Source organism: Pseudorca crassidens, chromosome 10 (genome assembly GCF_039906515.1).
Source record: "Pseudorca crassidens isolate mPseCra1 chromosome 10, mPseCra1.hap1, whole genome shotgun sequence".
Taxonomy (NCBI): domain Eukaryota; kingdom Metazoa; phylum Chordata; class Mammalia; order Artiodactyla; family Delphinidae; genus Pseudorca; species Pseudorca crassidens.
In genome coordinates, this window is record NC_090305.1 from 42,837,514 (window position 1) to 42,860,597 (window position 23,084).

General features: G+C 38.3%; 1 protein-coding gene across 1 annotated transcript in view; it reads left to right on the forward strand.

Moving 5' to 3' along the window:
- The first annotated feature begins 7,672 nt into the window (after positions 1 to 7,672).
- HCRTR2 (hypocretin receptor 2) overlaps positions 7,673 to 23,084 on the forward strand; it is a 122,174-nt gene continuing 106,762 nt past the window's right edge. Inside the window, exon 1 of the mRNA XM_067755851.1 lies at positions 7,673 to 7,895. Coding sequence (XP_067611952.1) covers positions 7,673 to 7,895 — 223 coding nt within the window. The remainder of the gene's footprint in view (positions 7,896 to 23,084) is intronic.

Consider the following 23,084-nt stretch of genomic DNA (forward strand, 5'->3'; position numbering starts at 1 on the left):
TCTATGGCTAATTGATTTTCAACAAGGGTGCCAAAATCATTTAATGGGTAAAGAAGAGTTTTTTCAACAAATGGTTCTGGGACAACTGGATATCCACATGCAGGAAAAAAAAAAAGAAAAAGAAAAGAATTTGGACCCCTTTCTTATACCATATATTAAAATTAACTCAAAATAGATCAAAGACCTAAATGTAAAGACTAAAACAATAAAAATCTCAAAAGGAAACATAGGTGTAAATCTTTAGGGCCTTGGATTAGTCTGCAGTTTCTTAAATATTATTCCAAGAGCAAAATAACAAAAGAAAACATAGATAAATTGGACTTCATCAAAATTAAAAACTTTTTCCATCAAATGACACTACCAAGAGTGAAAATACGACCCACAGGATGGGAAACTAATATTTGCAAATCAAGCTTCTGATAAGTGTCTAGTAACCAGAATATATATTTAAAAACTTACAAGTCAATAATAAAAATACAAATTTAATAGGCAAATAATTCAAATAGATATTTCACCAAAGAAGATACACAAATGGCCAATAAGGACATGAAAGGATGCTCAACATCATTAATCATTAGGGGAATAGAAATCTGACCCACAATGAGTTACCACTTAATACCCACTAGGACAGATATATATATATTTTTTTTTTCCTAAAGTGTGGAAAAAAGCAATTATTGGTAAGGATGTGAAGTAATTAGTAAACTTACACATTGCTAGCGGTAATGTAGAAGAGCATAACCACTTTGGAAAACAATCTGGCAATTCCTCAAAAAGTTAAATATAGAATTACTATGTGAAACAGTAATTCCACTCCTAGGTATATACCTAAGAGAACTGAAAAAATAAGTTCACACAAAAACTTGTACATGGATGTTCATAACAGCATTACATATAACAGCCAAAAAGAGGAAACAATCAACTGCTGAATAAATAAAATGTGATCTATCCATACAATGGAATATTATTCAGCCATTAAAAAATACTGATATATGCTACCATATGGATGAACCTTGAAAATATTATGCTAAGTGAAACAAGGCAGAAACAAAAGCCCACATATTTTATGACTCCATTTATAGGAAATTTCCAGGATAGTTAAATCTAGTTGCCAGCATCTGGGAAGATAAGTAAATGGGAAGTCATAGGGTTTCTCTTTGGGGTGAGGGAAACATTCTGAAATTAGGTAATTGTGATGGTTGCGCAAGATGAGAAATATATTAAAAGCCACTGAGTTGTACACTTTAGAAAGGCAGGTATTGCACAGGCAGTCTCCTTCTTGGGAAGCCAATCTCCAGAGTGGCTGCAGGCAATGGACTGTTCTCAGAGAAGGGTACTTCCTAGAGTGGGGAAACACCCCAAAAGTTACAGTCTGCACTTTACCGTAGGATTTCATTGAAACTCGTGATCTTTTTCTACTCTTTGTCATTATTTTTTTCCATTTTAATCATTTTCCACAGTAAAAAGAAAAAAAAAAAAACTTTAGTTTACAGAAAGAGGAAGTGAATTAATCGAGTAGCATATTAGACAAAATGATTAAGTCCTTTCCAGACTAATGATTTAGTAATAGGCAATGGTATACTTACATATTCATGGTTTTACATCAACCAAGGTGACACATATGTACAATTTTTCACAAAATATATGCTTTTGAAAAGGAATTCCTCCCTTCAGTTCAACCCTGATCATCAGGTAGTGATTGCCAGTAGCTGCATACAACCTGCTGCTGTTGTCTGGGGTGACAACAAAGAATTAAACAATATTTATGCCCTTATGTGCATAGTATAGACAAAAATGTTTATACCTGGGAGAACATAGAAGGAGATTGAGTTACTTTGGGGGAAATATCACCCTGAGGAGTATAATTGCAGGAGTTTCCCCTGCAATTCTGCTCTTCAACACTACCCTTAAAAATATTGTGTTGGCCAAAAAGTTCCTTTGGGCTTTTCCCATCTTACAGAATGGGAACATTTAAAATAAATGAAATTTATATAATTTTACAAATATGTTTTTTAAGAATCAAAACTTTCCATATTACAAATACTAATAAAGGAAACAGCTGATCATACTGAAAAGTTCTTGATTCTTTACTGTGGAAACAGAATAGAGTAACTGGAAAAACATATGTTTCCAGAATTGGATCATGACAACTGTGCTGTAGGACTCTGCCACTTTCTAGCTGTGTGACCTTCGGCAAGTTACTTAACCTCTCTGTGTCTCACTTTATTCATCTGTAAATTTAGTATAATAGTTCCTAAGACCTACCTCCTAGAGTTCTGAGGATAAATTGAGCTGGTGCACGTAATGCGCTTGGCAGAGCGTTTGGCAGAGTGCTTGGCCGATGTAAACACGGATGAGAGCATGCAGTTCACGTGGTCTCACAGACAAATCACTTGCTTCCATCTGGTCCCAATTGTGTCTCTCAAATCTCCCCTCATCTGGTTATCACTCTTCATCCTTCAGTTCTGAGTGCAGGTAATATCTCCTTCGGATAGTCTTGACCCTACTTTGAGAGAGTACGTGTTTCTTCTTGCCCTTTCAGACTTTTGTGGGTGTACTCCTAAGGACATTTGCTTTACTAAATTAAATTACTTGTTTACTCATCTATGCTTTTAAGGAGACAAAAACTTAATAAGAGAGGAACAGTGCCTATTCACGCTTGACGTGGGATAGGAATAGAGCAGGAATTTCAGATATTGTTGAACAAAAAACCATGAGCATAAAATGTCAGACCTGATAACTCAGGATAGGAGTGATGAAGGAACACAAAGAAACTTGTCTGAAATAAAACTTAATTAAAATAGGGCAAGGGGTAAAAGAAGGATGGGAAGAAAAAGAAGCAGATGAGACAGAAATGTTTTGTAATAATTGGTGACAAAGGATTTTGTTAATGTCGGAGTCTTTTAGGGCAAGAGGTGATTTCATTCTCAAGAATCCACTCCAGAGTTACTCCTAGTAGTAACAAGTCATCAGAAGACTCTTTCCTCCTTCTTATATGAAAAATATATTTCTAGGCCCCTTGTGATGCAGGGACTTTTCCAGAAATATCTAGCTCAAGACCATATTGTAAGAAAATGTGGTGTTTGAAGCCTACAGATGTCAGATAACATCCTGCAAAAATAATGCATTTATTCTGCGAATCCGTCACATCGGTACAGTCATTACTGAGAGTGCTCCAACTTGAAATAATGCATTTTCATTTCTTGAGGTAAAATAAAAATTTTCATTCTAACAGAAAAGATGGAAGGAAAACAACTTCTTTTCAAATACCGGAAATTCGACAGTGGAACAACTCTGTTCTTTTCTTTAGTTTAATCTTCAAATTTTACAGAGAAACAGAGACATAAACTTCAAACATACTATGATTGTGTAGTCAGCCTTCCTCAAAGCAGTATTAAAGCAAGATGCTTGCATCCTGGATGATGTCTATTCAGAAAATTGAATTTTTTAATAATACCCAGCTCCCTTCAATCCCCAAAACTACCACCTTCCTTTGGACAGCAGGATTACCCTACTAGCCTCCTACCAGCCCTTACCTTCAGACTCACCCTCTCCAACTCATTCTCCACACCACTGCCAGGAATAGTTACACAAGCCTGACTTTTCACTTGGTTTTGCCCACATACTCCACGTTTTCTCCTGTTTCCAAGTCTTCACTCAGTGCTGTTCCCTCTGCCTGGACACCTCCTATCCTTAACCACTTAGACATCGCATCCTTCTCTCCAAGGGGTCAGCTCAAGAGTGACTTTCCCTGTGGGGGATCCATCCATTCAGTTCTCTCCAGGCTAAATTATGTGTTCTTTCATGTACTCATGACACTCTGTGCATCCCTCTACCCTAGAAACTCACAGAGTGATTCTGTAATGATAACACTTCTAATTCACCATTGGACTGTGAGAGGCTGACTATCATTGAGGCTGGACTATGTCTTGTTGATCATTATGTCCCCAGCTCTTAGTTATGTGCTCCTGGGGACAAAGGAGATACTCAGAAACATTTTTGAAATGAGCCCATAGCGTTATTATAAAGCTGCAAAAAGTATAGAAAATCTGGGACAACCCATACAATCTGAGGTCTCTGAGCAACCTAACTACAACTGCTGAGAGAAGCAAAAAAACTGATTTAGAGATTTATTTTCCTTTTCTTTCTCAGTTTTAATATTCAGGCTAGTGGGGGAACTAAAATAAAAGTGCCAAAAAAAATTCAGCTGGGTAGTTAAACAGAATTACTCAGACTATTGTGAGCTACATTTCTTTTTTTAAGGAAATATATTAACACTTAGAGTAGTTAATATGTAAAGCAAATATTATTCATATCACGAGATCATATAGCTTAAAATTTTATTCAACAAACATTTTCAGATCATTTTCTATATAGCAGACACTGTTCTAAAAATATCAATTCATTTAATTCTTATAACATCCTTAAGAGGTCATCACGACAAATTTGGAACTTTCTTTACTGTCTCATGATATTGGGCTGTCTCTTTCTCCCTACATCCAGCAGAAAGATCTGGAATCGAAGAGAATAATATCTACAGAACAAAAAATTCTTTTCAAATGACCTAAAAGGTATAAAAGATCTAATGAAGGAGATTATATCAAAATGAGTCCTGCAATATTTATCATCTCTCTCTAATGTGCTTATAAAATATAAAACAAATGATAATTTGAATATTTGAGTGAATTTTTGTATGGCATTGGAGTAGCATATTTAAAATAAATCACCGGTAAATCCTAGACAGCGGGATTCCAGAAATGGAATCCTTTCAGGATCAAGACAAATCTAGGCTTATCACAGCATAAAGCAGATATCAGAACAATATCTTGAAAATATTCTCATTTCTCCTTATTGACACTTTTAGGAAAGACTGATGATTAATTGCAGGTAGAAAGCTTAAAATATGGAAGTATTGACAAGTTGAAGTGCCACCAAATGAAAAGTAATGGCACTGAGTACATAGGAATAGTGCACGGGGTCCATATTTATGGATTGTCAACAGCAAGGAATTTGCAGAGGTTAATGAATGCAGGTTGGAACTAAAGTTGCAACAACTTTCCCCATTTTGAAAAGAATAGTACAGGGAAGTGGAAAATACAAATATTAATAAATCAGAGGAACATATTATACCACAGGATAACATTAACAGATTTGTATCAATGACCATGAATGAAGACCCAGAAGGCCTACTTGTCAAATTTACTGATGACAGGAGGTCTAGAGAAACGGCTAATGCTTTGGAAAGAGCATCAGCATTTAAGATGATTTGGTTAAGCCTCAAATTAACAAAATGAAATTAATATGTGCATTTACCATTTGGGTATCTCTACGTACAGGCCACCTCTTCACCCAGGTCTTTTTGACCATCTGTTTCTAATATGGCCTTTGGAATTCTCCACTCACTTCACCTGTTTGGCTTTCATCATAGCACTTGTCCCTTCTTCATATTCTTCTTAAGTAGTTATTAGTTGACTCGTTTCTAACTTCAGTAGAAAGTAAAATGCATGAAAGCAGTAACCTTGTTTAACTTGTATCTCTGAGTGAAATAAGAGCACTAAGTAAATATTTGTCTAAAAATAAAATGTCTATTTATTCCCTTCTCTTAAAAAGAAATTTGACTAGTGTGGATTGGGAAAATACCACAATAGTGTTTCTTGTGAAACATGACACTGTCGAATGATGGAAGCATCAGGCTGGGGTCAGAAGAACTGAAGATTTTGCCACTGATTCCTCACTTGACCTTTGATAAACACTTACTTTCTCCAGGAACAGTTTCCTCATCTGCAAAACTGGGCCAACCTCTCAGGGGGTTTTAAATTAAGGAGCATGAAAGAATTTTGTAAACTGTAAAGAACAAAACAAACGTGAAGAATTATGATTGGGGGTGGGAGAGGGATCTTAAATAAAGACTCAGTATGAATAAACAGCGTCTTGTGACTTTTGAAAAAATAATTAGATACAAACATTGGTTGCATCCAAAGAGTAGTTTACATTTGTACTGGCAAACCATATTACTGTATTTCCTCCTAGCTGTATACCCTGCAGGATATTGGCAACTGTCCAGCAGAGGGGCACTGACATAAAAGGAAGACCAAGTGAAGGTAGGTTGTGAAGATAGTGTCATTTGAAAAACAATGGAAATAATTGGGGAACAGTGAACATAGGAAGCATGGAAGTGGGTGGGGGGAATTGTGATGCTTATGTGAAGGATTGTCACGTAGAGGATTTACTGCATGTAGCACCAAGATGCAAACTAGGAATTGGGGCTAAAAGACTGAGAAAGACAGATGTCAGTTTAAGACCTTATTTTAATGTAAAGAAGAGTTTTCTAACCTCTAGAGAAGTCCCATGATGGTGGAGGGAGTGAATTGTGGTCACAGCCAAACTAGGTGCAAAGACATGAACAATATTATCAGAAGGCTTCTAATATTAAGCTGAAGTTTAGGCTAGATGATTCCAAGGCCCTTCCCATGTCGAGGATTGTAATCAATCAAATACAATGCTCCTATCATGGTTATTGAAAGTGAACGGATCATGAACTCACACTCTAACAAATCCCAAAATGCTATCCTTAGAGACAAAATCAAGCCATGAGAGAACAGCAGGTGACATCAGTCCTGAGTCGATGAGAAGAAAGACCAGTGTGGTGTGGGCTTCCCCAGAGAGAGCCCCTCTTCTTGTGTACATCCTACTGAGAATCTGTTTAACGCTGTGAGGTATGTCAGTGCCACCTCTGCTGGACAACATTAACTATGATCACATTTTTTACCCTTAGTGTCCTTCAAGGATTTGCTGCTGTATTTCACATGACACTTGCTGTTGCAAATACAAATTCCAGCCATATATATATATATATATATATATATATATATATATATATATATATATATATATATATATATATATATATATATATAATCTCTTTCTCCAGTTTGGGAAGAGGGGAGGAGGAGAGGAGGAGATGCCTTAAAGATTCATCAAGTACTAGCTGAGTTAAGTTGGCAAAGCCAAGCAAATGTTAAATGACTTGCCTGAAATGACTTTTGCATCGTCCTGCTTGAGGAACACGGTGGCTGCCCCTCATTACTTTGTATTTACCTGTCCCAGACAAAAGCATCTGCAAATCCTATATTAATCCTATGTTGCCAGGCTTGTCATGTGCACAGACCTACACAAGTCTGTGTTTACAGAAACTGCACTTGAGAAGTGCAGGAACAAAAAAGAAGTAGAAAAGAGGGAGATGGAACCCACGGATAAACAGGTTAATATCATTTTCACGACTTTTTTTTTTTTTTTTTCCTTCTTCAGCCCCAGCTCTCCCGGGTGCGGGAAGAGGCTGTGGGCTGCGAACTTCGCGCTGGAATGAGCCCTAGCCGCGGTAGCAGCTTCCCCTCCCGGTGTCCCTGCTGCAGCCTCTGGTGCCCAGTCCCTGGATGCTCAGCCTACTCCTCGCCTCCCGGTGCAACATCGCCTGCAGACACAGCCCCGCCGGCGGACTAGTTGCCCGGCGGGCGGGAGACTCGGAGGCATTGGCTCCGTAACTTTTCACGTCATTTTCTGCTCCTGAGCCCCTGGTCGCCTGTCCGCGCCTCCTCACGCCGCACACCGCGGCGCCCATGGGGCAGGGGCCGAGCCGCTTGCAGCACTGAGCCGACCCGGACTGGAGCCCGTGATGTCCGGCACCAAACTGGAGGACTCCCCCCCTTGTCGCAACTGGTCATCTGCTCCGGAGCTGAATGCAACTCAAGAGCCCTTTTTAAACCCCACCGACTATGACGACGAGGAATTCCTGCGGTACCTGTGGAGGGAATACCTCCACCCCAAAGAATACGAGTGGGTCCTGATCGCCGGCTACATCATCGTGTTCGTGGTGGCTCTCATTGGGAACGTCCTGGGTGAGTGTCCGCCGGGCAGCCCCAGGTAGGGGCTGCCAAGTCCTCGCGCCCCCGGCTGCCAAGACCCCTCCTCCCCCCAGGGATGCACACAAAGAGGTGGCTGCTCTCGGGGTGGGGTTATATTTTTTAAAAAAGTTTTCTGATTTTACGAACCAGGACCGAGCCCTGGAATGGTGATCCCTTTTTCTGCAGGGAGCCGCATTGCCTTTGGGAGCACCAAGGTTCCAAGCGCGGGGAAAGGGACAGAGGCAGGGCTCTCCAGGTGGATTTGATGGAGTGTGGGGGAATTAGTCATCCTTTTGTGTAACGTGGACGAGTGTTTCGGGGGTGGGGAGAGGTCAGGCTGGCAGGATGAGAAGCTGTGCCCCTTCGGAGCAAGCTCTCCTGGGCTGTGGAAATCACAAAGGATTTGTGAGCCCGGTACAAGTGCCCTTTGGCGAGGGGTTGAGGCTGAGTCCAGAGGCGGTAATGAAAGGGCAGGAAGTGGGAGCAGAGGCAAAGCAGGGAGATGCACTCATGCAAGGAAGCTGAATTAAACAGGAGCCAAGCCGGGAGCGAGCAAGGAGGAGGGGCCTCTGAGAAAAGTACCAAGGAAATCGCAATCATTCATCCCTCCATCCATTCATTCATTTATCCACTGTACCCATGTATTTTCCAGAGCATGCTTGTTTCCAGGCTCGGGAAATATTTGCAGCTGATTTCTTTTTTTCCAAAGACTAGACCAAGCTTTGTGCTAGGTTCTCACTATTTGTCGCTGTCTAGGTTGGTATGCAAGCATAAATTTCCTCTCCCACTCCCCACCTCTGCACAATTTCTGAGGGTTGAAGAAGCGGTGCCGTGGCTAGATGGTGGCTGTGGTGATGGAGTTTATTAGGGCAGCTGGGAAATCGACTTAAAAAACAAAAAAAACAGGGGCTTTGGAAGGGAGGGACGATTGAACATAAATTGTGAATGGAAGGAGCGTGCACCTAGATGAATGGAGAGTAGGAGGCGTTTAAATGCAGAGGGCAGTGTGGAGGGAATCTCTGTGGAAAATGACAGGAGATGGGGGGGGCTAGGAGAAGATGCTCTAGATTTTCAGTTACAAAAAGGGGGAGAAGATGAGCGAGGTGGAATAGGCTGGGAGGTGTTGAAGTCCAAAGTAGAGACTTTGTAGCTGCAGTGGAGGATGATAAGAGAATTATCAGGCTCTCAGCGCTAGCCTGATTTTTACCTTCTCTCCCCATATGTGTCAGTCTGGGTAAGAAGCAGTCACAGTAGTCCCTCGCCAATTCAGGAGGCAGAATAGTTGGTAGTATGTGACTGAAAGGCATTCCTGAGAGAGCTGGTAGAATATTATTTGACAAGAAAGATAAGAATCCTCTGAGAACTTTAGTTGGCTCTGTCTGTACATTTTTTCAGGCTATTGTAACTTTGTTGCAGTTTTTTAAAGGCAAACATAAAGGAAATGTTTTGATGAGGCAGACAAGGTGAAAGGTGGAAATACACATGGTTAGGACCAGTTGTAAGGTTAAGTCTGTTAATCATAATGCTTTTCTTGTTTCCCTTCTCCTTGTCATCCATGCTTAGAGTTACAATAATTAAGATACATGGCTACTAGCATAGCAACATTTCACTGCATTAAGCTAATACTTAATGATAAGTGAATAATCAAAATTGAACATCTATGAATACCTACTCTGTGCCAGACTCCTTCCCATACACTCTCTCACTTAACCTCAGAGTAACCCACATTTGACAGAAGAAGCAAGACTTAGAGAAATAAAATGACTTATTAAGGAACATCATTCTGATTCAGTTCCATTTCTTCTGACCTCAGGTCCAGAATTCTTCACTGATATTCCACTCTAGATTTAGAAAGCATACAGAGAATTAATTCTTTTCTCCCAGTGTCTACAAGCCTATTAAATGTATTTCCTTTTCTCCCTTGCATCTATGCCCACTATTAATAAATTACCATGAGGGGTTAATGGTTCTGTGATTCTCTCCAAAAAAAACCCACTGAGGGAGGAATGTTATTGCATTGCAGTAAAATTTTGACGTGTTTTTCAGAAATAGCTACAAATCATAATTATTTTCCTTCCCTAATTTTATTTTAGGCTTAACCTCTGTGATAAAATTTGCTCCTTTTTGCTGTTATTTTATTCTGGCTTGCACAGACCTGTGATGCATGGTTTTCATATCCTAATTGCATAGTTTAGGGGTGCATGTTTGCTAGCCTGAGGAGTGCTTTAGTCTCAGGAAAGAAACATCTTTAGAGTAGATGTTTCATAATGTCAAGTGAGAGAGCACTGTCCACAGCCCCAAGTGCTGAAATGTCCAATTTTATTCAACTTAAAAAAAAAAAAAAAGATATACTCAAAGCTCTTTGTTTTCATGAAACTGACAGCTGTTTTCCTCAGAAATGAATGACACTGAAATCCTCTCTGGCTGAACTGAAACCCATATTCTTTATGGACATATTCCCTGAAAGTTGATGAGGTTCAAGTTTGACATTTAAACAAATAAGCAGTGTCATTACTCACAGACAACTTCCTGCTCTTTTAAGTCACTGTCAAATTTGCAAAACAGATTAGATTGAGAATCACTTTTTTGCCCCCCTGGTATGTCATTTTATGCAGAGAACGGCAGGACAAGAAATCACATTATTCATGCAAGATAAAAGAGTCAACTTTGGGTATGAAGGTGAAATACCACCGTGTAAGCAGTGGATGTAATCACTGACCCTTCAGGTCTGCTTACCACTTGTACTTTCATGTAACTAACTACTTGGAAAATCTCAACCTTCTTGAACTTACAAATATAGTGTAATCAGTTAGCAGTCATTACTCCCACAATGTCCTTTTGTGAGCAGAATGACAAGATCTTGATCATACCTACCTATTTTTCTGCTCTCCATGGTGCCTCTCTCATTATATACCCTCCCCATTATCAGATGCTTCTTTCCCAAGCTAGAAAGCAGTTTATTGGAAAAAATGTTGACAAAAGTCATTCAAAATAAGGCAAAAAATTACTCTACATGCAATTTCATGATTATATGCATCCTAATAAAAACATATACATGTCTAATTATAGAATTTTAAATCCTAGGAAGAAAGATGGGACAGGTTCTTTCTGGAAGCAGTGTTTTTCCAGTATCTTCAAAATTATGTCACATATAACCTATTCCTAAGGACGTCTTGTACTTTAGACAAGTAGATGCATTCAGTTATTTGACCAGTACATTTTGAGCAATGTTATGTTTTTAAAATTAATGTGTGTAGGGGGAAAGTGTTCTTGGGGACACTCAAGGGAATGTGTTTGATGTCATTCCTACTATTCCTTGAGTAGAAACTGGACGGAGAGATGGGTTCTAGTCAGTTCAAGTGTTAAACATCTGGAGGAAATGAGCAATTCTCTGCTTCTCTTACTTCCACTTTCAAATATATGATTTTCACCTGGAATGCTTCTATCTTCCCTGTTGTCATCTTCATATGAAAAAATGAGGAGAACAGTCAACAAATGACATCAGTCCAACTGTGCTTCTCACCTCTTATGTGGCATTAGCAAGTTAACAAACTCTCTGAGCCTGTTTTTTCCAACTGAAAATTATGGTTAATAATGCCTGCCTTGACTCACAGACACAGAGAATAGACTTGTGGTTGCCAAGGGGGAGAGGTGGGGAGGGAGGGATGAATTATTGGGAGTTTGGGGTTAGCAGATGCAAACTATTATATAGAGAATGGATAGACAACAAGGTCCTACTGTACAGCACACGGAACTATATTCAATATCTTGTGATAAACCATAGTGGAAAAGAATATGAAAAAGATCATCTATATGTCTATAACTGAATTACTTTGCTGTACAGCAGAAATAAATACAACATTGTAAATCAACTATACTTGAATCAAATAAATTGAAAAAATAAATCCTGCCTTATAGAAATCCTATGAGGATATATATATGAGCATCCTCTACAGAGATATTTAGAGGGGTGTACACAAATATATATAATTTTTTCTTTTCTTGACACAGTAGACACTAAATGCCAATTTCTATCCATTCCCACTATTGAAATCTCTCCTTGGTGTGATTGGTAGCCATCCTGTTCCTCCATGGCCAGTCTGTAGCTCTGTAGCTCTTTATGGCCTCTACTCTGGCATTTTTCTCAATTGAGTGTTTTCATAAAAGCTGTTAGTGACATGGTGTTGGCACCTGTTACTATTCTTTTCCATACCAGCTCCACCCTCCCACCCCAATTAGATGTTTAGTGCATCATACTGACTACTTAACATTGCCTTCCCACCTCTATGTGAAAGTCATTCCTAACCATCATGATGATTTTCTCTCTTTCTCTCAGTTTACATTTCCCTGCTCTAGGTTCTATTAACTCAAGAGTTTCTGAAACGTTAGCTGGCCAGTCTATCACTACTGATGATTTAAACAGCGTGCCCGTACACACACACAGAGATAATATGTTGATTTAACTCAGTTAAAGCACACTACCCATTAATAAATATATCTAATAAGAGTTAAACTAAACTGGGTAAGTGGGATGGGGGGAATACCTGTAATTGGATTGCTTCTTACAGAGCTAATCATATGCCCCAGACATGGCAATGGCAGAGTCGCAAGTTCACGCTGCTCCTAAGTCTGAGACCTTTCTTCTCTACTTGTCTCAAAGCCCATCTCAGCTCTGTGGGTCTTTTAAAACCCACTCTTTCATACAAAGGAAGCAGAAAGAGGTTAGAGATAATACATTACTGATCTCTGCCAAGACCCGATAGAAGTCATGAACAGTAACCGTAAAAGTTAAGGTTAGCCACTAAGCTTTAAACTTGTATGATTTTAGTTACAGAATGCAAAGCATGCTTACCTGAATAAGAGTTAAACTGACACCTCCACCTTTTTAGCAAATCATAGCCACTTAGTTTTACCGGGTAAAATAAATCATGTTTTTGACTTGAACAGAATCTCAGTGATAACTTTTAAAATGGCTCTCTCATAGATAACAGCAACATTTACCATGGGAAGACAATAATGAAATAACATGTGCTACTGATAATTTAAATGGAATGGGTTTTTTCTATATTTGAAAAAAATTGAGGAAAGTGAAATAAATGAAAATGTTACCAATGTATAAGACAGGCTAAATCTAACATACAAATACATGAAGTTTTATAAAATTTTTCTTGATTTTATTAGGGCATACATATGTGTTTTATATGTTTACATGAATTTTTATTAATTCATATTTCAGAACGTATTTGCAAATCATCACGTACTACAGTTACATTAGCATTACAAAGTCCCTGAATTCTTACTCAGCTCCTCAGATTTCAGGAGTATCCACCACTGGTGTTATTTCACTGGTGAGAGATGACCTTTCCATCTTTCTTCTTGTAGAATTCTGACATACCCCCCAACCTTAGGGATGCTGGCTCTGTTGAATAACGTCTCACTGGTGAGGTCCAGTTAATGACATGTGATGGGTGAAACAAAGGGTAGTTATTCGTCTGCAACTCCTCTTCTTGCTGCAAAGGAAAATGAAGAATATTTATGGAGTACCATATGCCAGGTCTTGGAAGCTACATTCCACGATGAATATATATATTTCCTTGATGCCTCATGACAAACTTATAACAAGGAGATTAATAGCTTTGATTTACAAATGAGAAACATGAAATTCAAAAAGCTATTTTAACTAGTTCCAAAGTTTAGTCAGACTGTAAGTATCAGCACTAGGTTTCTAATACAGATTTATCTGGTTCCATGGTCCACCTGTGTCATTCTGACTCTGTCCCATGCTTCTAATCCTGACCAAGAAAAAGGAAAGAAAAGAGAGAATGGGAATGTTACCGAGGTGTGCCCTCCAGACGATCTATGGAGCTGTGCTGGCCAGTTGCCATGCTATTCCTCTGGTAGACTATAGTCCTTCAGCTTGGAGGATGAGCTCATTTGATAAGTTAATCAAGGTCAGGCTAGGGTTATTTTACAAGAGAAAATTTCAAGGTAAAAATAGATGTTGTCAAAAAGGTTTTTGCCTGTTCAGGGGGGTGACTCTCTGGATAAACGTTAGATAATTGTGGCCAAGGATAATTTTGTTACTGAAGGTGCTGTCTTTAGAGACCATTAAAGACTGAGGACCTAAACATTTACTATCTCAGATAATCTAAAGATTGTTTTGTTCCTCCTTTGGCTTTCAAACCTACTCACACATTTCTTTTTATCTTTCTCTGATGGAATTAATGTTAACTTTTTAAAAAAATCATAAGTTTCTATTGATTTGACTGCATAGGTCAATCTTTATATCACATAATAGTGCTCCTGGAGCACAATGGTATTTTATATGTCCAAAGAGGCATTACCCATAACACCATAAATGAAATGAACTTTAGATACTGACAGTGGAACAGTTTGAGAGGCTATCAGATGAAATACATGACGTATATGACCAGTCTTTTGGATAGCTGACTCTTAGGACTGGATTTATTGATTTCATCTTTATTCCCAATGAGAGATCATCTCTTGACCAAGTAAATGGGTTGGATATATATTTAAATACCATTAAATTTTTTTCCATTTGAACTGTTTCCCCATAAACAAAAAATCAAAACTATTCAGAATAAATATGTACTCTATTCTTGAAAATATTTTTGGATTACTATCATTGAGTCTTTTCCAGTAATTTGCTTTCGATATCACATACATATGAACAATGTTTAATGTTTACATATTATTTTACTCTTCAGAAGACATTGTTAAATACATTGCCTCATTTATTCTTCAGAACAATCTAATGAGGTAGGTTGTATTTAGTGTAAAAATTTATGTGCCTGAAATGATTTGAAATCAATTTAAAAGAAAAGTTTGACTGCATAAAAATATCCAGGGATTGTGTGTCTGCTTTGGAAAACCTTACCAGTGTCCTGTATTCCAAGAAGTCAGGAGAAGAATATTAACTCCCTTTGTCTGACCTTCAGCTACAATGTCTTTGGTACCTGATTTTGTCAACATTCTGAGTACAGATGCACATTAACCAGATTTACAAAATTGGCACATAAGAAAATAAATAAATAAATCCAATATTTTAATTTAAAATAAGAAGTTACTTCTTTTTTTTTTTGATGTCTTATCTTTTTTTCTTCATTTTTAATGGAGTATAATTGCTTTACAATGTTGTGTTAGTTTCTGCTGTACAACAAAGTGAATCAGCTATATGTATACATATACACCCATATCCCCTCCCTCTTAAGCCTCCCTCCCACCCTCCCCATCCCACCCTCTAGGTCATCACAAAGCATCAAGCTGGTCTCCCTGTGCTATGCAGGAGCTTCCCACTAGCTATCTATTTTACATTTGGTAGTGTATATATGTCAGTGCTACTCTCTCACTTCGTCCCAGCTTCCCTTTCCCTGCCCCGTATCCTCAAGTCCGTTCTCTATGTCTGTGTCTTTATTCCTGCCCTGCCACTAGGTTCATCAGTACTGTTTTTTTAGACTCCATATACATGCATTAGCATACAGTATTTGTTTTTCTCTTTCTGACTTACTTCACTCTGTATGACAGACTCTAGGTCCATCCACCTCATTACAAAGAACTCAATTTCTTTCCACTTTATGGCTGAGTAATATTCCATTGTATATATGTGCCACATCTTCTTTATCCATTTATCTGTCGATGGACACTTAGGTTGCTTCCATGTCCTGGCTATTGTAAATAGTCCTGCAATGAACAGTGTGGTACATTACTCTTTTCGAATTATGGTTTTCTCGGGGTATATGTCCAGTAGTGGGATTGCTGGGTTGTATGGTAGTTCTATTTGTAGTTTTTTTAGGAACCTCCATACTGTTCTCCATAGTGGTTGTATCAATTTAAATTCCGACCAAAAGTACAAGAGGGTTCCCTTTTCTGCACACCCTCTCCAGCATTTATTGTTCTAGATTTTTTAATGATGGCCATTCTGACTGGTGTTAGGTGATACCTCACTGTGGTTTTGATTTGCATTTCTCTAATGATTAGTGATGTTGAGCATCTTTTCATGTGTTTGTTGGCCATCTGTATGTCTTCCTTGGAAAAAATGCCTATTTAGGTCTCCCACCCATTTTTGGATTGGGCTGGGTTCTTTTGACCTTGAGCTGCATGAGCTGCTTCTATATTTTGTAGATTAATCGTTTGTTACTTTCTTTGTTTGCAAATATTTTCTCTCATTCTCAGGGTTATCTTTTTGTCTGGTTTATGGTTTGCTTTACTGTACAAGAGCTTTTAAGTTTCATTAGGTCCCATTAGTTTATTGTTGATTTTATTTTCATTTCTCTAGGAGGTGAGCCAAAAAGGATCTTGCTGTGATTTATGTCAAAGAGTGTTCTTCCTATGTTTTCCTCTAAGAGTTTTATAGTGTGTGGCCTTACATTTGGGTCTTTAAACCATTCTGAGTTTATTTTTGTGTATGGTGTTAGGGTGTGCTCTAATTTCATTCTTTTACATGTATCTATCCTTGTTTCCCAGCACCACTTATTGAAGAGGCTGGTTTTTCTCCATTGTATATTCTTGCTTCCTCTGTCAAAGATAAGGTGACCATATGTGTGTGGGTTTATCCCTGGCCTTTCTGTCCTGTTCCATTTGTCTATATTTCTGTTTTTGTGCCAGTAACATACTGTCTTGGTTACTGTAGCTTTGTAGTGTAGTCTGAAGTCCAGGAGCCCGATTCCTCCAGCTTCATTTTTCTTTCTCAAGATTTCTTTGACTATTTGGGGTCCTTTGTGTTTCCATGCAAATTGTGAAATTTTTTGTTCTAGTTCTGTGAAAAATGTCATTAGTAATTTAATAGGGATTGCATTGAATTGGTAAATTGCTTTGGGTAGTGTAGTCATTTTCACAATGTTGATTCTTCCAATCCAAGAACATGGTATGTCTCTCCATCTGTTTGTATTGCCTTTGCTTCTTTCATCACTGTCTTATAGTTTTCTGCATACAGGTCTTTCACCTCCTTAGGTAGGTTTATTCCTAAGTATTTTATTCTTTTTGTTGCAATGTTAAATGGGAGTGTTTCCTTAATTTCACTTTCAGATTTCATGTTGTTAGAGTATAAGAATGCCAGAAATTTTGTATCCTGCTACTCTACCAAATTCGCTGATTAGCTCTAGTAGTTTTCTGTTGGCATCTTTAGGATTTTCTCTGTATAGTATCATGTCATCTGCAAACAGTGACAGTATTACTTCTTCTTTTCCAATTTCAATTCCTTTTATTTCTTTTTCTTCTTTGACTGCTGTGGCTAAAACTTCCAAAACTATGTTGAATAATAGGGGTGAAAGTGGACATCCTTGTCTTGTTCCTGATCTTAGAGGAAATGGTTTCAGTTTTTAACCATTGAGAATGATGTTGGCTCTGGGTTTGTCATATACAGCCTTTATTACGTTGATATAGGTTCCCTGTATGTGCACTTTCTGGAGAGTTTTTATCATAAATCGGTGTTCAATTTTGTCAAAAGTTTTTTCTGCATTTGTTGAGATGATCGTATGCTTTTTATTCTTCAACTTGTCAATGCGGTGTATCACATTGATTGATATGTGTATATTGAAGAAACCTTGCATTCCTGGGATAAACCACACTTGATCGTGGGGTATGATCCTTTTAATGTGCTGTTGGATTCTGTTTGCTAATATTTTGTTGAGGATTTTTGCATCTATGTTCATCAGTGACACTGGCCTGTAATTTTCTTTTTTTGTGATACCTTTTTTCTGGTTTTGATATCAGGGTGATAGTGGTCTTGTAGAAAGAGTTTTGGTGTGTTCCTCCCTCTGATACACTTTGGAAGAGTTTGAGAAGAATGGGTGTTAAATCTTCTCTAAATATTTGATAGAATTCTCCTGTGAAGGCATATGATCCTGGGCTTTTGTTTGTTGGAAGATTTTTAATCACAGTTTCAATTTCAGTGCTTGTGATTGGTCTGTTTATATTTTCTATTTCTTCATGGTTCAGTCTTGGAAGGCTGTGTATTTCTAAGAATTTGTCCATTTCTTCCAGTTTGCCCATTTATTGTCATATAGTTGCTTGTAGTAGTCTCTTATGATCCTTTGAATTTCTGCAGTGTCAGTTATTACTTCTCCTTTTTCCTTTCTAATTCTCTTGAGTTGAGTCTTCTCCCTTTTTTTCCTGATGAGTCTGGGTAATGGTTTATCATTTTTGTTTATCTCCTTAAAGAACCATCTTTTAGTTTTATTGATCTTTGCTATTGTTTCATTCATTTCTTTTTCATTTATTTCTTATCCAATCTTTATAATTTTCTTCCTTCTGTTAACTTTGGGCTTTTTTGTTCTTCTTTCTCTAATTGGTTTAGGTGTAAATTTAGGTTGTTTATTCGAGATTTTTATTGTTTCTTGAGGTAGGATTGTATTGCTCTAAACTTCCCTCTTAGAACTGCTTTTGCTGCATCCCATAGGTTTTGGGCTGTCATGTTTTCATTGTCATTTGTTTCTAGGTATTTTTTGATTTCCTCTTTGATTCCTTCAGTGACCTCTTGGTGGTTTAGTAGCACATTGTTTAGCCTCCATGTGTTTTTATTTTTTACAGATTTTTTCCTGTATTTGATATCTAGTCTCACAGCGTTGTGGTCAGAAAAGATGCTCGATATGATTTCAATTTTCTTAAATTTACTGAGGCTTGATTTGTGACCCAAGATGTGATCTATCCTGGAGAATGTTTTGTGTGCACTTGAGAAGATAGTGTATTCTGTTGTTTTTGGATGGAATGTCCTATAAATATCAATTAAGCCCATTTGGTGTAATGTGTCATTTAAAGCTTGTGTTTCCTTATTTATTTTCATTTTGGTTGATCTTTCCATTAGTGAAAGTGGGGAGTTAAAGTCCCTTACTATTATTGTGTTACTGTTGATTTCCCATTTTATGGCTGCTAGCATTTGCCTTATGTATTGAGGTGCTCCTTTGTTGGGTGCATAAATATTTAAAATTGTTATATCTTCTTCTTGGATTGATCCCTTGATCATTATGTAGTGTACTTCCTTGTCTTTTGTAATAATCTTTATTTTAAAGTCATTTTTGTCTGATATGAGAATTGCTACTCCAGCTTTCTTTTGGTTTCCATTTTCATGGAATATCTTTTTCCATCCCCTCACTTTCAGTCTGTATGTGTCCCTAGGTCTGAAGTGGGTCTTTTGTAGATAGCATATAAACAGGTCTTGTTTTTGTATCCATTTAACCAGTCTGTGTCCTTTGGTTGGGACATTTAATCCATTTATATTTAAGGCAATTATTGATATTTATGTTCCTGTTACCATTTTCTTAATTGTTTTGGGTATGTTTTTGTAGGTCTTTTCCTTGTCTTGTGTTTCTGCCTAGAGAAGTTCCTTTAGCATTTGTTATAAAGCTGGTTTGGTGGTGCTGAATCATTTTTACTTTTGCTTGTCTGTAAAGCTTTTGATTTCTCCATCGAATCTGAATGTGATCCTTGCTGGTAGAGTAAACTTGGTTGTAGGTTTTTCCCTTACATCACTTTAAATATATCTTGCCACTCTCTTCTGGCCTGTAGAGCTTCTGCTGAAAAATCAGCTCTTAACCTTATGGGGATTCCCTTATATGTTATTTGTTGTGTTTCCCTTGCTGCTTTTAATATTTTTTCTTTATGTTTAGTTTTTGTTAGTTTGATTAATATGTGTCTCAGCCTGTCTCTTCTTGGATTTATCCTGTATGGGACTCTGCACTTTCTGGACTTGACTGACTATTTACTTTCCCATGTTGGGGAAGTTTTCAACTATAATCTCTTCAAATATTTTTTTCAGACCCTTTCTTTTTTTCTTCTCCTTCTGGGGTTCCTATAATTTGAAAGTTGGTGCACTTAATATTATCCCAGAGGTCTCTGAGACTGTCCTCCATTCTTTTTTCTTTATTCTGCTCTGTGGCAGTTATTTCCACTATTCTATCTTCCAGCTCACTTATCTGTTTTTCTGCCTCAGTTATTCTGCTATTAATTCCTTCTAGAGTATCTTTAATTTCAGTTATTGTGCTTTATATTACTGTTTGTTTGCTCTTTAGTTCTTCTAGTTCCTTGTTAAAATTTTCTTTTATTTTCTGTATCCTGTTTCTAAGATCTTGAATCATCTTTACTATCATTACTTTGAATTTGTTTTCAAGTAGCTTGTCTATTTCCTCTTTATTTATTTGTTCTTGTGGGCTTTTCTTTTCTTGTTCCTTTGCCTGCAAGATATTTCTCCCTCTTTTCATTTTGTCTAATTTACAGTATTTCTGTTCCTCTTGCTTCTGTTTTCTTCCCCTGGTGTTGAAGTTAGTCCAGTGGTTTGCATAGGCTTCCTGATGTGATGGACTGGTGCCTGTGTTCTGGTGGGTGGAGCTGAGTCTTTTCCCTTTGATGAGCAGGACCATGTCAGATGGTGTGCTCTGGGGTGTCTGTGAGTTTAGTATGACCTTAGTTAGACTGTGTGCTGATGGGTTGGTTTGTTTTCCTGTCTTGTTTGTTGTTTGGTGTGGGGTGTCCAGTTCTGGAAGCTGCTGGCAGTTGGGTGGAGCCGGATCTTGTATTCAGATAGAGGTCTCTGTGAGAGCTCTCAGAGATTAATCTTCCCTGGGGGTGGGAATTCTTTAGTGGTCCAGCATCCTGGACTTGTGTTCCCACCCCAGAACCTCAGGCCTGACTTCTGGTCGAGGAACCAAGACCCTGCAATTCGCTCATCCCAACGATAAAGGGGATTAAAAAAAAAAGAAAGAATGAATGAAAAGACTAAGAAAACCTCAAACAAATGGTAAAAAGTAAAATCAAACAAACAAAAATAGAAACAAGGAAACATGCACACACACAAAAGAAACAAAAACAGAACCAAATAAATCAAAAAGCAAGCATAACCCAAGGATGAAATCAAATAATTAAAAAGAAAACTGACAAAAACACAATACTAAAAAAACAAAACCAAAGTAGAGTGCCAACTGAAGAAGGAAGCAAAGAAACAAAACAAAATGAAAAAAACTGATAAGAAGAAAAAAGAGAAAGGGGAAAAAAGACAGAACAACAGAAAAGCAACATAAAAATAGAAATATAAAAATAAATAGAAAATATATTAAAGAAAAAGAACCAAAAAAGACAAACAAAACCCCAGAGAAATGGTAAAATCAAACAAACAAAAACACAATCAAGGAAACACACACAGATGCAAAAGAAACAAAAACAGAACCAAATAAATGAAAAACAAGAGAACAACCAGACAATTAGAAGAACTCAAAAGTGAAATCAAGCAATTAGGATCAAAACTAACAAAAGCACAAACCTAAAATCAAAACCAAAGTAGTGTGCCAACTAAAGCATAAAGCAAGGAAACAGATAAAACCTATAAAAATAATTTTTAAAATAAAACAAAAAGGGGAAAAACACAGGACAACAGAAAAGCAAAGTAGAAATGGAAATATAAAAAATATATTAAAGAAAAAGAAGAAAAAATATAAGAGAAAAGAACACAGAACAACAGAAAAGCAAAGTTAAAATAGAAGTATATAAAAAAATAAAAATAAAAAATATGTTATAGAACACAAAAGACTAAATTAAAGAAAAAAAATACTGAAACAATACCCAACAAACAGACAAAAAACGAAAGGGAAAAAAACAAACAAAAAAGGCCAGAACCAACAATGGAATGAATCAAAACATAAAATTAATAATAATAATTATGTTTCCCTGGGGTCTCAGCTGAAAGTGTCCTTGCACATGCCATGAGCCACAGCCCACCTCCAACTCCCTGGGCTGGTCTCTGGACCTGCTGTGTGCCCTTTGGGGATAACTCAGATTCTGATCTGGCCCAATTACTGCGTGTGCTGCCCCTGAAGTCCACAGCTGTCAGAGCTAGAACATTTTCATTTTGGGGAACACTAATTGTCTACTAAGATGTTCCATAGATGCAGGGCCTACCTAGCTGATTGCAGGGATTTAATCTGCAGCTTGTGCTGCCAACAGAAAGATTTTTGATCTTCTTCCTTATTTGCCCCATCCCTGGGATTCAGCTTTGGTTTTATCCACACCTCTGCATGTGGTCTACTCACAGGAGTCTGGTCCTGAGAATGCCTTGGAGCTTGTGGGTCTGCCCCAGTGAGGACCAGGCGCAGAGGTGGTATGACTGCTTGGACGGTGGGAGCCCCAGTGGTGCCAAATGCGCAGGGAGCCGGAGGCCATAGGCACAAGAGATATGGCCCTAGTAAGGGCCTTTTCTGGCACCCAGCATAAGGCGCGTGAGGGCTGGCCCTGGCCAGGTTTTTTCTGACACCCAGCAGCAGGCATGTGAGGGCCAGCCCTGAGAGGGCTTCTTTTATTGTCCGTCGGCAGACACTGATGTGTGGGGAGAGAGAGGCCACAATAGTGGCTCCTCCCCCTGTGTGTGACTCATCAGTAACACCTGCTTCCATGGCAGTCCAGTCTTCCTCTGTAGGCATTCCCTGCTGCATATTTCCTCCCTCCCGTCCCCTCAGTCCGTCTCCCCACAACCAACAACAGTTCTCACTCCTGGCCTGTTCCCCAATTCCCACACTCCAGCTCCCAGCCCCCTTGCATAACTGTGAACACACATCCCAGTCCAGGGCACAGAGAGCCACAGTACAGACCGTCTGTGTATTTCTCACTCTTTCCCATCTGCTACCAATTTGCTGCTTCATCCTCTTCTGACAGCCTCAAATGCTTCCCTTCTGTCCCAATCGATTCCCCCGTCAGAGAGGGAGTTTCCCCGAATTCGGGAATCTCTCCTCTGCTTTAGCTCCCCTGCCCTGTCCTGTCCTGCTTCCTTTCCTCCTCCTTCTCCCTTCTTTTTTCCATCCTACCCAGTTATGCAGGGATCTTTATAGTTCTTTCTGGTGTCCAAGGTCTTCAGCTTGTTTTCAGCCAGTCTTCTGTGAGAATTGTTGCATCTATAGATGTATTCCTGATGCATGCATGGAGAGAGATGAACTCCATGTCCTCATATTCCGCCACCATCTTGAATCCCCCAAGAAGTTAATCTTAAAAGTCATAGAACACTTGAAGCTCTTTCAATCTTCACTGTCTCTTTCTGTAGACATAACTATGTGAAGAGCTTTATTGTTCTGAAAAGGTAGGCTGTGCCATAGTGGCAAATAAACCCTAAATGTTCATTGGCTTAGCATCACAGAAGTTTATTTCTTGTCTATTTGACATCTAATTGACATCTAATATGGGTTGGAG